Genomic DNA, 16,870 nt, shown 5'->3' on the forward strand with positions numbered 1-16,870 from the left:
TATTAATACTTTCTTGTATGTTAAGATTTTATAAAATAAATGATCTATATCTGACTAGAAAGATGTTACTATTTTCTTTCAGTGGCAACAAATTTGCAAAGTATTAGATGTTGAAACTTATACTCTGATATGCTGTAAATAAATCATTTCATTTTCTTTGTAATCAGCATTATTTTTCCCAAGTAAATGGGACTTTGGGGCTCTCAGCTTCTTAAAGACCAGTTTATATGTAGTATGTATGGTTCAACTAGGTCAATATAATGTAGTATTTCAAACTTTTCATAATGTTACCCCTCCTTTTTTTTTTTTTTTTGATGTGTTTATGCCTCGTTCTTAGAATGTACATGTACTTATGGAATTAGTGACCGTAAATTGATTGTATCTGAGCTTTATTATTGTCAGTTCTTATGACCTTTTTATTGTGAATGGATGAGAATCAATAGAGTAGTGATTAACATCGGGATCAAAAAAAATAGGCTTCCAGTACAATCACCTAGTTTTTGCCTTAGAGCTGCTGTGAATGCCGTATCCCTAAAATGGACAAAGGTTGTGAGCATAGGTGTTCCACATTGAAATGCTCAGAATTACCTTAATTTTGTATGCAGTAGAAACAATTGACCTTATAATAAGGAACAAGATACCTTTGAAGCATGACAGGAAGTTTATGGAGTTGAAGAGTAGTTCAAGATTCAAGGTATATTAACTAATCACAAAATCTTAATGTACTAAAATTTTTAAAGTATCTGAAAGTTTAATAACTATGCTAATGTAAAAATATTTATGGTTTTACTTGATTCACATTTTTATAACAGATAACTTGCTTTTATAAGATGGATTCCTTCGTCTTTAACAACAGCAAAAACATTAAAAAACAAGAGTAAAGTACTGCATATTACTTTTAAAAATAAAATAAGTTGATGGATTAGTGAACATTAATTGATCTTCATTTCAATCTGGATGCAGACCTTTACAATATTAATTTAAAGTGCTTTGTTACAACCAAAGACAAAGACAAGCATAATTTAACTGTAAATGCAGGATTTATTCCTGAAATACAGGCATCCTGTTGATTCACTAGCACACTAGGAATTAGAAAACACAACCTTTTAAGGTAAATTTTGTGGAACTGGCAGTACACCCTGTGGCTTGGCAGTCTAGTCAGAAGGATGATACCACGCTGACTATATAACTAGATCTTTGAACAGTATTCTCAAGGGTGGTAAATGCAAAACAAAGTAATATCAACTGGCACTTAATTCTGCAAGTTCCCTGCTGATTGGGGTATTCAGTGAAATGGAACTCTTCCTGACAGGAAGTCAGCCTATGAGTATGGAGACATCTGAAAATAAAGTGTGCTTTAATTTGGCACCCTACTGTTTTACAACTGGTCTTTTAAATTTGGGATTAGAAAGAGAGCAAAAGGAATATATGAATGGGAATATTCTAAGCATAACGTTTTCTTTTGGTTTTAATGTAATTAATATAGGTTGGTGTCTCTGTTTCTCAGCTATTACTGCATAGTTTTGCTTAGTTCTTTCTATTAATGTTACAGTATTACAGAAATTTATAGTATTATAGAAAGGCTAGGTTTAAAGTGTAAAGCTTAAGATTGTTTAATATCCAACTCTGATAGCTCTGTGAAGACGCAGCTGTATTCCCATCCATATATTTTTCTTAAATAGTATGCAATTTAAGGGATTTTAGAGTAATCAGAGTTCTTTGGATCAAGATTCAAATTTTTCTGTTTAAAGTGTTTGTCTCAGTTGGCTCTGAGATAAAATAATTATTTAGTAATTTAGTCCCATGATATGTACTGTTAATGTGTAATAGCACAATTTAGGAAGGGAAAATATTTATGTATTAGTAATTGCACATGTATTTCATCTGTTCTATCCAAGGCATCTTTTTTCCTTTCTTTTGTTACCTCCACATAGTCCACCGCCAGCAGCAGAGGAATTTACTACTAGAAAAACAAATATATAGCCGTTAGGATTCTCATTCCTGCTTAATTCAGGCCTTGGACAGGATCTTAAGAAGAGGCTGAAGCCAGGAAAATGCTGTGATGATAGAGCTTTTAATTTTAAGAAATCCTTTCCCTCAACTACTTATTAACTGTGTAACCATGGGATAAGTATTTCACTTGCTTAAGACGCAGTTTCTTATTGAGTGAAATGGATATAAGAAAGATGGTATTGTATAATATATGTAAATATATATATAACAGTCCATAGAGCAAAGTAGATTATAAATTAAAGTTATTAAATTCTGAATCTAAGTGTTTTTACAGCACACAAAATCCTCTTTATTCAGTATTTTCAATGCCACTTGTTTTCTTATTATGAAATTTGATTGTTCATTTTTTGCCTTACAAATTCAGTTCACTATTTTCTGCAGTGTCTTTTTCATTATTTTCTGTTCTCTTTGTGGTTATGTGCCTAGTTTAGTCTCTTTTCATCTGGAACCATAGACTGTTTGATCTAGAAAAGATCTAATAGGTTAGCAGTTTTTGGCCTTTTTATGTTGACATTCATGTTTTATATAGGCTCCCAAAGGTGCGGTACCACCATTTCCTGGGCTAGCTATAGTGACAGCTATTTTGGGGAATGTCAGTAAAGTATACCTTAATACATGTGAGATTGATGTCATTATAAGGGCAACTACTGTAACGGTTGTCTTAAGGGTCTCTTTTGTATACTTCAGAGCTTTTTATTTATACTACATTACTTTCAACATACCTTTTGTTACTATCGTTGAGAAATATTGTACTTTTATAACAGTTAGTGTAGTTCACTGATTATCCTTTTCTTCTGGCCAAATATATCATTATCAGTACCTGTTGTTTGTTATGATGATCCTGAACTTGAGTGCTGTTAGAGTGGAGGAGGCCGGAGGGACAAAAGGAGGTATCATTTGAAAAAGGTATCTGTGAAAGAATCTCCAAATCTGATCTGGCTTACTCCTGAATTAGTGAAATGACCTTTTTCATTTCTTTGCTTTTTTCCTTTTTCAGTAAATACAGATTAACTTATTTTCCTAGCAGAGCCTCTTTATAGTTCCTTTCCAAGAGAAGCTGTAGTTTACTATCTCATTCAGTTCAAACTCCTCTGCCCTATTTTCAAGGACTCTACTAGAGATTTTATTTTAGTTTATATTTATTTCTGTGCTGCTCTGTAAATACTGTTCAGATATTTGACATAAGTGTTATGTACATCATGCCAATTTCTGGATAGTTTACCAAAAAAATCAAACTCCCTACTCCTAAACCTGCCCTCCACGTTCTCTGGACACACTTTCTCTTTTACACTGTGCTTTTCCATATAGTGAGTATGAAGATGCATGCTAACGTTCTAACTACTGGATGCACAGTGCATTCTTTATGATGGTAATTATATATCCTTGAAAGTTATTTGGAAACTCGTTTTCATTAAGTATTCAGTTGAAACAATAGTATTATCTTATTGGGTCAATTGGTTTGTCAGATTATTGTTATCAGACAGTACATAAATGAGGACAAATTTAATTTTGATTTCATATTGCTCCTTTTTCAGAGGAAAGGCAGTCTATTCCTTTATCTAAGAAAGCTTATACATTTGCTTAGTATTGCAAAGTTGTCTTATATTTATATCCATTGAAAAGATTCCCTATTGTTTTGTAGCACTAACCTAATTTGAGAGAGTAAGATTCTGTTTGCTACTGCTATAAGGTAAAAAAGAAAAAGGGGATCGGTCAGTGGCAGTGAGAAAGCAAAATAACGGGGGAGGATTTTTTTAATGAAATAAGTCTTTTTACCAAGGTCCCCCCCCTGCCCCCACCCCCAAGTCTGGACTGCTGCCTTACTTATTTGGACACTCGGCAGTGCTATCATTGCTTTTCTGCTAATTGTTGGACTTGCTCTTTGTGATACCTCCTTGTTACTAGTAGCTCAGCTGTAAAGCTTTCAGTTTCTTGTAGCCTAATGGGCTTTATACTTAGCAAATCAAACCGAATTTCTGGAACTGAAAACAAAATCAATCACAACTCAATCACTGTTAGAACCAACACTTGTAGCATAAATTGACTTGCTTGAAACATTTTACAGCTCTTGCCATAATATACTAATTAAAAAAATGTTTTTTTTCTTTTTAATATTTTGAATTTTTTTGAGCTTGTTAGTAAAGTTTACTTTTCTTCAGCTTCTGTTTCTGTTTTAATTCAGTTTCTCTAGTTTGATAGGCTGAAAATGGCTCCCCTCAAAATATCCATGTCAAATGCTTGGAACCTTCAAAAGTTATCTTATTTGAAAAAAAGGGCCTTCATGTGATTAGGGATTGTGAGATGAGGGGATACTCCTGAATTATCTGGGTGGGCCCTAAATGCCATCACTTGTATCCTTAGAGAGAGGGGGGTAGATTAGAGATAGGCATGCAGAGAATGTGGCAGCGTGAAGATGAGCAAGAGTGATGTGGCCACAAACCAAAGGATACTGACAGCTGCCAGAAAGATGCGAGAAGAGGCAAGGGACAGATTCTGCCCTAGAACCTCCAGGAATGCAGCTTTGCTGACACCTTGATTTAGGCTAGTGAGACTGATTTTGGACTTCTGGTCTCTAGAACTGTTAGAGAACAGACTTCTAGTATTTCAGGCCACCAAGTTTGTGGCAATTTGTTATAGCAGCCACAGGAAACTAGTAGTAATTCGATGGTCTGAGTGTTCTTAGTGTAGTACTCCTCTCTCCTTTACCTAATACTGTTAAATTATGATTTTTTTTAAACAAGCGTTTAAAAATTTGTTACATGGAAAATTGAAAGAGCTACTGTAGAAAACTCGAAGTAGAGACCCATACCTTTAAAGTGTTTAGCCATAGTTGAGGAGAAAAAATTCCAATTTGTGAAGTTATTGATCCCCTCTCCCTCCAAAGCAAAATAAGCTAATAGTGAATGTATTTTTAATGGAGACGAAATTGATAGGAATAAAATAACTGCCAGAGAGATATACTGTTGATTGTTTCATCAGTCTTATTTTTTTTGTGCAGCAAAATCAGGTTATCAAGCATTTCATCATATCACTATTAAAATTATGTTGTAGGTCAAAGAACTGCCTACATGGTGATGTTTATCCATAGAGTGTCTTAGGATATTTGCATTATAATTAAAGTTGATATCAGCTAGTATCTCATTAAGTACATTGATAAATATTTGACAGAGTTATGGAAGCATTCTGGACTGAAAAGTCTTATCCTCTTCACCAGGGTTGTGGCCACAGGTTGTGGCTATTGACAACTATAACATGTCACTGTAGCATGCAGTGCATGTGTCTTAGATAGTATGCATTTACAATCAAGACCAAAGCTTTATGAAAGCTAGATATTTAGGGTTTGGAAAACTATAATTCTGAAGATATCATTTCATAGCATAAACATAAAAGATAACTTTATTTGCTCCTATTGAATGCTAAAACATGTGATGCTATTTCATAGTTATTTTTTATTTGCTGGAAAACTTTGGACACTGATGTTAAAATCTCACTTTATATTAATATTAAGAATTTACTCAGTGAATACATAGTATCAGTTTACAGTGGTCTCTGTTGAGAGTGTAAGACCCCAAATGGTTAAACAGCAGGAGAGTTTTCTGCTTTTAGTTAAAAACTGCTGTTTTCTATATGCCTTATTTACTACATGTTTAATTCTTAATGTTATGTGCTGTGGGATTGGGCATGCAAAAGTCAGCAGAAAGAGTTCTGGTTTTTACATCTAGAGCTATTACGTGCTGTACAATAATAAAGGCACTATTTTATTGGGTTACTTGTAATTAACTTCAGCACTAGGCATTCATATAAATCATTTGTAATCTGTTTTCTTTAGATTTTTATTCTTTTAAACTGATTTAATGTACTTGCTTTCTGTTATCTTTTTACATATGGATTGAGATTATAATTGCTTTTTAGAATTAGGCTGTCAGAAACGAACATATGCATGAATTCAAGAAATGATTGAAGCAAGCTAATGAACTTTGTATAACATTTTATGGAGATTTGTTACTAAAATAAAATTCTATAGGAATACCGTTTTGTTGTGAAACAATAAATAATGGTTCTCTGAAGTTAAAAATTGTTTACACATTCAAAAAGTTTAAAAGGCAACAATTATTAATAAAAAATACTTACATGTTTTATGTTTCTCAAAATCTTGAGAAAGTACACATGAGATTTCTTGAACTCATGTCAATTTGACATTCTTTTTTAATTTAAAAAATTTGAATCTACATATATTTCCATAATATCTGATAAATGCCATTTCATAGGTTTACTAGTAATTTCTGTTATTTCGTGCTTAAAGGTTTTATGATTTTTAGTTTAAAAGGGAATACAAATGAAATGGAGGCAGACTTTTTTGGGTAAAAAAGAAGAATCTAAATACCTATTGGATAAATACCTATTGTTCAGTTAGAACAAAATATATGTGTGTTTTAATTTTCTGTTCATTTACTATTCTTTATTTAGAGAAACACATATATATGTCTGAGTTTAAGTTAATAATATATATTATTCAAAACTAAATATTAGAAAACCAAACTTTGTCTCTAAAAAATATTTTCATTTTTTAAATATTTACAGTGATCTTTAGGAAGAATTCAGAAATATAAGATAATTTTATTCTCTCCCATGATGTAAAAATCTCAACTTGAGGTCGCTTATGAGACAAATGTTGTGTTGAGGTGGGGGATGGGAGGCATGAGGAAAGCTGCACTCATGTCCTGAAAATAGTGCTCTTAAAAATGATTCTGTTGATAAATACTTTTTGTTGTAGCTGAGTACATTAGATGGTTTGAAAAACTTTTAAAAATAATTAGCTGTTTTATACAGTTTTAGTAGAAGTCTTTCATGTTTCCTCCCCAGCAGTCTCTAATGAACACTCCTTGTAATTTCAGTGCAGGCTTTGAGATTCCCTAAAGACTTGACTTCAGACCTCAAAGGGCAGCAATTGCCATATGTCTGGAGAACTGGAGTTGCCAAACAGACTGACCGTGTACTAATAGGACACATTTATAAAGCTCTTGAACGTGAAGCCCTGATATAAGCTTAATGATGATCATCTGTTGAGAGATTGTGGCTGGAAAGGGTTACAGCAACTTTTGCCACTTTTATTGAAATCAAGCTCTCTGTATTGATTGGTGAAAGATTTTGACAAAATTGACACCAATTTGGAAGTTATTTAGAGATCATTATTGGCTGGAGAATGTTTTTTTTTTTTTTTTCTGAAAATGTTTAAAAACAGATTTTCAAAGGCACTTGAAAATATATTAGTTTTAATGTATGTGTAAACACAATTGCAAGTGGATTATTTTTTGATTATTTACAAATCTTTTAAAATCATATAGTAATTACATAATTCATTGCATGGTTATCTCATTTTTTTGATTTTTAAATCTTTGCACTGTTTATTTTTCAAATTCAGTGAGCAGTTGCTTTCTCAATATTCAGTTATTTTCACATAATACACATTAAAATATTTGTTAAATAAGCAATTATAAAATAGAACCATTTCCTAATTCAACTTTAATAGAATTTTCTTTTTTCTTACTTTGCAGTTATCTGTATATGTAATATATTTCATTTATAAACAGCCATAATATTTGTACAAATGAAATGTACATTTTAGAAGTATATGTTCACAAAGTCTTTGAAACCAGAACTTACCAAAAGGAAATATTTTATGTTGCTATGTAATGGTTTGTTTTACTCCCTAAAGAGACAGTGGAATAAGACCTGTCCTTTCCTATTACGCCATATTCTTTCCTGGTATGAGGTTACTCAGGTTTGTGTTAGATGTGCTGTTGAGAGAGTGCTGACACACAGTACAAACACTGTTGAAAAGTTCTCGATAGTTTACTTTGAGCACTTAAGATTACTATATCTTGACCATGAACAAGTTTTCTGTAGTTTTGACCTTTAGTCCTGTGTATAATGTGGTTCTCAATTTTGTGTTAATACATCCCCTTCCTCATTTGAGGTTTCCTCTGTGGCCTCCTCCCTTGACTTCTAACAGTGTTTCTGTCATCTCCTTAGGTAATTGGAGCTATATCCAACCAATTTGGTTTATTTCACAAAGGCATATATAACTAACATCTTAAAGTATTAATATTTTGTTGAGGAGCACAAGCCTTTAAATTGTTATATTAATGAGAAAAATGAAGTAGTTCGATGTCAGTTTAGGTTCTTGTTAACAAATAATTCTTCATTTCTTTAAATTATGTTTAGATCCTTAGGTCCATATTTATAAAAGAGAATATTTTACTACCCGTAGCAATAAAGGTAATTTCATTTGGTAAGATGTAGAATACTGACTTTTAAAAAATAAAAATTCTTAATAGTTTATGATACATTTATATTTTTGTAGTTTTGATATCAGTATTTGTGAAAATTGAATGTTTATTTTATTATTTAGAGATTTCAAAATAATTTTGGATAAATACCTATTGTTCAGTTAGAACAAAATATATGTGTTTTCATTTTCTGTTCATTTACTATTCTTTATTTAGAGCATATGATTAATAGAAATTTTATTTATCAAGGAAAGCATGTATATTATTTCACAAATATAGTAATAGTTTATTATTTAACTGAAAAACAATAGTTCCTTCCTTCAATTCTTTTATTCCACCTTGATTCTTAGTTTCTGGAAGGAACCACATTTAGATCTTTTAGTTGTTGACTCTGCTAGTTACCTTTATATTTCTAAATAACATAATAACAATTTCCTGTTTTTTCTGTTTTAGACATCTAATTTCTTCCATGAAGGTGACCATTGAGTATTAATATTGTTTTCCCTTTGTTTCACACTCTCCCTGATTTCCACACAGTTACATCATCATATTTAGTTAAAACCATACTTAGCATTAGCATTTACTTTATTGTGACAGTAAGTATTCATGGCAGAACTACAAAATGCACCATGATTATCCTTCCTTCCTCCCTTCCTCTTGTCTCTTTCTTTCATTCTTTATCCTAGAATTAATAATTTTCTACCTTTTGTTTATTTAAATTTTTTTACACATTACAAATTTATTTCTAAATTTTTCACTAGAATCATAAAATGTCTACCAGTGTGATCAAACATACCATGTATCTATTGGTTCAGTTGTTTTTCTTGGAGATATAAGGGCCTGGAGTTGTCCATTTTCTTGTTTCAATCTGGATTGATTACTGTTTAGGTCTGTAGAAAGCTGTTATCTGGAGGCTTATTTTATCATCAACCTAGAATTTTTCTCTTCTCTCTCTTATGTTGTAATGTCTATCTTCTGGTTTCCACAGTGGCCTTTTTTAAAAAAAGGTATACTGATTCAGTATTTATTGATAACTTATTAGGTATGTGCTGGTCACTGTTCTTGCACCGGAAATACAGTAGAGAATAAACCAAAGGTAAAGGCAAAAAATCTAGTAGTAATAAGCACGCCATGGGGAAAACTAAAGCAGAACAGGGACGGAGGACACTAGTTGGGTGTCAGTATTAATTTTGATGAGGCATACATATCCTTGTAATTTCTTGGGAAAGAATGCATGAGGGGTAGAATTTTTTAGATCTTGCTTGTTTGAAAATGCCTTTTATTTAACCTTTATATTTGATCGGTAGCTTGTTTGGATATTAGTATCAGAAGCAAAGAGTTATACTTTCTCCAAATTATTTTTCCCTGGCAGCTTTTGGTATTTTTATTATTTTAAGAATTGTTATTACTGAATTGTGCCTTGGCGTAGGTAAATCTTTTAAAATTCATTGTCTTTGGTATTTTACGTAAACCTTTCCAGTCTGAGAAAATATGTACATGTATTCAGAGAAATTTTCTTTAATTCTATGGGAACTTGTTTTTCTCCATTTTTTCTCATTTTTGTTTCTAGAATTATCTGGATTAATTTTCTAATTTTCATATCCATTCTCATTTGTTTTTACTTCATTTTATCTTTTAAGCTGTTTCCTCGACATCTTTCAGTACTTCTTTCAAAATTTTTGATATTAAGCCAGACAGAAAAAGTTGGAAACCAAATGATATCACTTATTTATGTGGGACATAAATGTAAAAGCAACAAACATGACTTATGGACATGGACAGTAGACTGGTGGTTAACAGAGAGCAGGGGGGTTGAGGGAGGTAGATGGGGTAAAAGGAGTCAAATATGTGGTGACAGAAAGAAATCTGATTGTGGGTGGTGAACACACAATGCAATATATATTACTTAACTTTTGAATCGTATACTTCAAACATTGTATGTCATTAACTAATGTCACCATAATAAATAAAAATAATTTTTGATATTATACTTTTAATTTCTAAGAGCATTTTCTAGTTTTTTGAGTTTTTTAGGAGAGGAAGGGAGAACTTTGATGGTTAATTTTCTGTGTCAACTTGACTGAGCTGTGGGGTGTCCAGATACTTCTTTAAACATTATTCTGGATTTTTCTGTGAGGTGATTTTTGGATGAGATTAACAGTTAAATGGGTAGGCTTAGGACATCAGATTGCTCTCCCTAATGTGGATAGACCTCATCCAGTCAGTTGAAGTCCTGATTAGAACAAGAGGCTGACTGACCATCCCCCAAGTAAGAATTCCATCTGCTTGAATGCATTGGAACTGGAAATCAACTCTTTCCTGCCTTTCGACTCAAACTGAAACATTGCCTTTTTCTGAGTTTTCAACCTGTTAGTCTTCAGACTGGAACTAGACCATTGGTTTTCCTGATTCTTAGGCTTTTCATCTTGGAATAGAATTATACCATTGGCTCTCCTGGATCTCCAGCTTGTCAGCTCACCCTGCAGATCTCGGAACTTGTCGTCACCCTCTATAATTGTGTGAGCCACTTCCTTAAAATAAGTAAAATAGGTATCTCCCTCCTATTGGTTCTGTTTCTCTAGAGAACTCTGATACAGGAGCAGAGAACTAGGGAATAAAACAAAATCTCCGCCCTGATTGTTTTACATGAAAATTTTTATCTCTGATGGTATTAATTATACTTTTCTTTAGTCTTTCTGACCTTATCAGTATCGTCCATTTTCTATGATTTTTTTTTCTGTTTGTTTCTTTGGTGCCTGTCATTCATGTAAGAGTCTTTCCTCTAAAGACTGGTGACCATTGCTCTCTCTTCATATTTAAGTATATCACATAAAGAACCTATGTGTCTATGTGAGAGTTGCCTGCTGGTGATAAATGAGCTAGCTACCTTTGCCATTGATAGACCCTTAGGTTTTATTATGGCTTCTCATTTTTCTCAGATAAAATTTATTTAATCTTGCTGGGAATCTTATAGTTCAATAAGTATAATTTCAAGTTATTTTATTTTTTCGGTAAGGCTTTTCGCAGTGTCTAGAGTTTACTCTAGAAAGTAAACTTCAGTCTTTTACTATGGTGGAAATGGTCATACATTATGGGGAAAGGATCTGAGATTCTCTGAGTTTTATACCAGCTTTCATTCATTTAAACTGTTTTTATCCCTGTCCCTCAACCATCTTGATACGTACCCAGTGCCTCTGTTCTTGGCCCTTCTAGGGTTCTGCAACAGCCATTGGTTTGCTTCCTCAAGTTGATTTCCTTTGGGGTTGTAGAGAGATTTTTTATCCTCCCTCATATAACTGTTGTCTCTTCTTTATTATATTTGCTCTTAGTCTTTGCTATGCTTTACCTGATGTCACTCATTATATACCTTTTTTTTAAGAGTGAAAGATAGCTTAGTGACTAGCTTACCAGCGTGAAAAATTGATAATACATTCAGTGTCAACATTAATGACCTGAACTCCCTCTTAAAAAAATAAAAAGGGAAAATGAAGTATATGTAGTCTATCTTGTCAATCTGTGGCGTGATTTTATTTGCTTTAGAGCATGGTAATATTGGAAATTACTTTTAAAATTTAGGTAAATTCATGTAGTGCATTCACAACGCTAAAATATGTTATAGGAGATTATTGAATTTATAGAAAACTGTCAAGTTCACTTAAAGAAAGTTCGAATTGTATTAAAGTAATATAAATTAATACTTAGTACTTTAATTGGTGCCCTTGTCTTTCTATTTGTTGATGATAGGGAAGAATAGACATAATTTTGTTAATGAAATTCCTTTTTTCTCCCAACCAAAAATACAGACTTTTACCACCAAAAGCACATATTTGAAATTTGGTGGAGTGTTATGTTTATTTAATAATTTTACTAATATATACTGTCTTGTCATATAACTTAAGAGCATTAGTAAGCTAAGAGTATATTTTAGTAAAAATTGACTAGTCAACAATTATGGCCTGAAGAAGTGATAGTCAATTAAATAAAGCTTAGAACAGGTATGAAATTATTGACTCAGTTGTACTTTGAGTCCTTCCTTTCCTAAGTGCTGAAATGTGTTTTGAAATTACTTAGTTGCATTAGTGGTTGGATTTGAGGCTTTTAACGTGTTTTTCATCAGTACTACTGGGAATAGAATAACCAAGACTTTTAAATGTACTATGCATTTTGCATTACTATAAAATTGTAAATACTGTGATGAAATATTGAAATGATCATGAAAGATGATAACCATTAAGCTTTTCTTTCAACTATTAAAACTCACCGAAGGTTATATTGAGCTGTGGTTTATGAAATTGTTTAGACTAACACCTTCTTTGATAATTATCTCAGAAGTGGAGAAAAATGCTTTAGGATAGCACGATTAATGAGTCATCTTTCAGTTTTGGCAACTTCCTTAAGGATTGTAGACTGTATTTTAGTATGGAGAAAACGCGTTCACTCTAACAGCTGGGTTTATTAAAAAAAATTAATTTTCTTTTCTCGTGGGCTTCAGTTTCTTTTTATCTGGGTTATTAATTCTTATCAGCATGTATTTATGTACCTGGTGTGTGATATTTTATTAAATAGTAATAATTCATAATTAAGAATGGATTATAGACAAATTAAAACTCACTGATATCTTTGAGAATTGTGAGATTTTTTGTAACAATACCCAAAATTACAAGTAAGATTTATATTTTCACATCATTTCTCCTTTTGTCTAACTTTTTTTAACTAGTGAAAAAGTTTTATTCCAGGTGATTAGATAGCAGTTACTGTAAGTTAACATGAGTTTATAGATGCTTGGGAAAACAAGAAGCCTAATGTATTAGTAATAAATTTTTGTTTCTGAGCTTTTATAAAAAAAATTGTACTCTTCGACTTCTGTATGTCCCTTCATATCTAATTTGTTTTTAAGTGAAATGAAATATTTTGTGTGACATACCAAATTAAGTTCAGGTCATAAAAAATATAGATGGCAAATTTTTTATAGTTGTACTAACTTCAACTAGTTTTCTATTCGACTTAAATCATGCTATTTTAAATCTTTGTGAAATTTAAATGACACTTTCCAATTTTATATTATAAGTAAAAGTCAGTTTGCATACATAAAATCAAAATGACGTTTACCTGTCTACTGAAAATTTGAGTCTCTCCACTGTTACCTATTTTATCCATGTAGAGCTTTGAATTTTATATAACATATAATAAAAATCTCGACCTGTTGGAGTTTTAGATCATACAAAACCGATTTGAGAAAAATGATCCTAGTAAATCTTTTAAAAATAAAACGTCTGATCCAAGGAATTATATGTAGGTTATCCTCTAGCATTTCTCTTGATTTCTTTTTTGTTCTAGCATGAAAAGTAGCTTTCTTTTCATTAATTTTCATTTTGAGATTTTCCTTTATGTAAGTGTTCTGAATGAAATCTCAATCATTCTAAGGTCTTGGCTCTTCATACTTTGGTGCTATATCAGATTTCCACGTGGCTTGCTGGGAGTGCTTTGTTGGGTGTAAGAGCTGAGGAGTGACATACATACTTCTCTTCCTTGACTGTGGCATCCCTTGGGGTGTCACTGTACCTTCTGATTCCCTGCTGTCTATCAGCAGAGCTCACAGCTGTGTTCTCCTCATGCCCTCAAGTCCTCAGCTTCTTGTACATCTTTGTGGAATAGTTTTCTAACTCTTCCTAGGGCATGAAATAATTCAAGGCTGTTTTAGGTTCATCGACAATTAAAGCTGTCTCTATCCCCCATTTCTATTCTTTGCTAGATTTAGGGCAACACTTTGAGACTTGATATCTCCCTGTGCTCTACCCGGGAGATGAGGTATGGGCATTTCTGCACCAGGATCCCAAAACTTACCTGCAATTTCTGCTTTTTCTCTCTTCCTCCTCCTCCTAAGAAAAGTGGAGGGTGTGACACATCCTCTCTTAGGGATATACTACTTCATGGAATTTGATTGCTTTCTTTTGTACTCAGTCTATTTCATTTTGCTAGAAGGAAACGATTTTAGATAGGTATTTCTATTTATTCCTGACTTGGTTTACCTCAGATGTATAAAATCTTGATTTTATTGTTTCAGTTGAGTGGCAGTTATGAATTTTGAGAGTATAAATTGGAGACTTGTGAGTCACTAATTTATAAATGTTTGTAAGTTACCAAATCATAAGATAAGCTCGTAGAAAATTTTTAAGGGAGTATCCAACAAGTAGACATGTCCTTGGAACTATCCTGTTAGTGTCAGAATGAGTTTGAGAACATAGATCTCATGACTTCATGATTTTGCTCTTTCCTCAACAATTTGCTTTATCTTCTGTTTTAGATTTAGCCAGTTACTACTCTTGCATCTGACTGACTTTATGTCTAATTTTTTTTTTTTTTTTTTTTTTTACTGTATCTGTTCTGTTAGTATGTTCTTGTTGGCACTATTCATGAAATAGAACCCTATAATGAAAGTATAGCATGTAGCCACGTTAGTCCTGAGAGCCACCTTGCGTTTCTCAAAAGCAAATAATAGAAAATTAGAGATCAAAAAAGAGGAAGTAGAAGAGAAAGAGGATAAGGCTGGAGGAAAAAAAAAGAGTTTGGCATGACACCGAGTGGTCAGTGGGGGGTGAAATTACACGGTATTTAAAATTCTTAAGACATTCAGAAAATGTGAATTTAGTGTATGGCAGCAGTGTTAAGTGCCTCAATATTGTCTTTTGTTCTGAGCTTTACAAAAAGAGAACAAGATCATTTGAGGGATATCATGTAGATAGTATGTAAGGGGCTCTGTAGTTTTAAGGAACTTAAAGATTATGGATATTATTTCCAATTCTTTAAAAAATATATACACGTGTGTGTATGTCTTTATAGACACATGCTGTCTCACACACACATGCATACATACATATATTGCGTTGGTATTTCTCAGATCTAGCTACATCTCAGTTCAGGTAGGCCTACTCTGACTGCATTAACGCTTCTTTTATATATGTTTTGAGGTGAGTATTAAAAAAATGCATATGTACATACTCTACTGGTTGATTTCCTTCCTAGGCTTTTTAATGAATAATTTATTCATAAAGACTATAGATTTATATCATCTTTTGTTAATTTACAGGCTAGTGAACTATAGTTTTCAAACTAGTCTAACCAGAGTCACTAATTTTTCTTGTCTCTTTCTCAGCTATTAATCATCAATTTTTATGGTAGAATATGTGCTGCTGATTAAGTTTATTTGCTACTTCATTTTGTTTTCTCCTCATTTGGGGTGATGCATTTTTCCCTAAAGAAACAACAACAAATATCTCTTTCCTTGGTCATCTTTGCTGCTTGCCTTTCCAACTCCCAAAATTTCAGTTAAATTAGTAGTATATAATGTTACAGAATAAAAACAACAAGATGAATATAAATAGGCTCATTTAGTTTATGTAAAATCAAATTATTGCTAACTTGTTTAGTGTACTTTATAATAACAACTATTCATGTGTTCATAGGGCTGCATTGGGTAGGCAGTGTGTTTAACAAATCTTTCCCTTTAAGAGCTAAGGTAGGAAATTGATGCATGTGGTGTTATTCATAATGATTGTTTTAAAGAAATAACCTATTGATTGGAATTTGTTCAGGTATTTTCTTACGTTTTTTAGGAATGGCAGAATTCTATTCAGAAGAATGCAGGCCTTGCTTTTATTGAACTCATCAATGAAGGAAGGTAATGTATTTTATATCCATTATATTTTACTTTAAAATCTTATTGTATTGTTACCATTGAAACTGATAATTTTTTTTTTGGTGCTATATTGTTTTTGTAGTTAGTAACGTAGATAGTAATTATTACAAACATGTCAATATTTAATCATTTAATGGTTTTCTTCATCATTACATGCTTAATGATAAAATTCTGGTTTTACTTTTTAGTAAGTAAGGCCGAGTTTAGCAAAAGTAGACTGATGATTCGATTAGCAGATCTAAGAAAACAGATACTTATTCGGACTTCCTATTAACTCCTATTTGTAAAGCCAATAGCTAGAATAAGATATCTGTATTTTCTCTCTCATGCCGTGACCTGCTTATAAGGGAGAAATGGATAAAGTTTTGTTCCGTGTTGTGATGAGAAGGTGGAGGGAAGAGGACATTTGGTAAGGTTTCCATTTAAAGAGTAGGGATAGATGAATTTAAGGAAAGAAAAATTCATTAGTAGGAAAGAAAAGTGAAGAAAGTACTGACGTGAAAAAGAAAGATACAATGGAGAAAATAGATTTAAGAGAGTGAGATAATTAAAAGGTTAAAGTAAATTGAGGAAATGATGAGTAGACAACTTGGTGTTTGTTTTAGCAGCTGATTTTGAATTAATTGAACTGATGGCCCAAGGTATAGTTTAAAAGGTATGATTGGCCGCCTTTGGAAATAGTATTCTGAGCAAAATTATTATTTAGAAATATTTCTTTATAGAGTTCTGGATAATGTTGAGAGACTGATACCATTACTCTAGGAACTATTTGAACTAGTAATTAGGGATTAGCCTGTCTCATCGATGTTACAGAAAAGGAAGAAAGGGTATTAATAACTTTATTTGATATTAAATACTACTGAAATTCTTC

The 16,870-nt window shown here is 32.3% G+C and overlaps 1 protein-coding gene across 5 annotated transcripts in view; it reads left to right on the forward strand.

The window, feature by feature from the left end:
* LRBA (LPS responsive beige-like anchor protein) overlaps positions 1-16,870 on the forward strand; it is a 573,246-nt gene that overhangs the window by 162,869 nt on the left and 393,507 nt on the right. For all 5 annotated transcript variants that reach the window (XM_023530214.1, XM_023530213.1, XM_023530212.1 and 2 more), the window contains one exon: positions 15,917-15,981. In XM_023530214.1, the coding sequence (XP_023385982.1) occupies positions 15,917-15,981 (65 nt within the window). The remainder of the gene's footprint in view (positions 1-15,916; positions 15,982-16,870) is intronic.

This window comes from Pteropus vampyrus, unplaced genomic scaffold (assembly GCF_000151845.1).
Source record: "Pteropus vampyrus isolate Shadow unplaced genomic scaffold, Pvam_2.0 Scaffold47, whole genome shotgun sequence".
Lineage (NCBI taxonomy): Eukaryota > Metazoa > Chordata > Mammalia > Chiroptera > Pteropodidae > Pteropus > Pteropus vampyrus.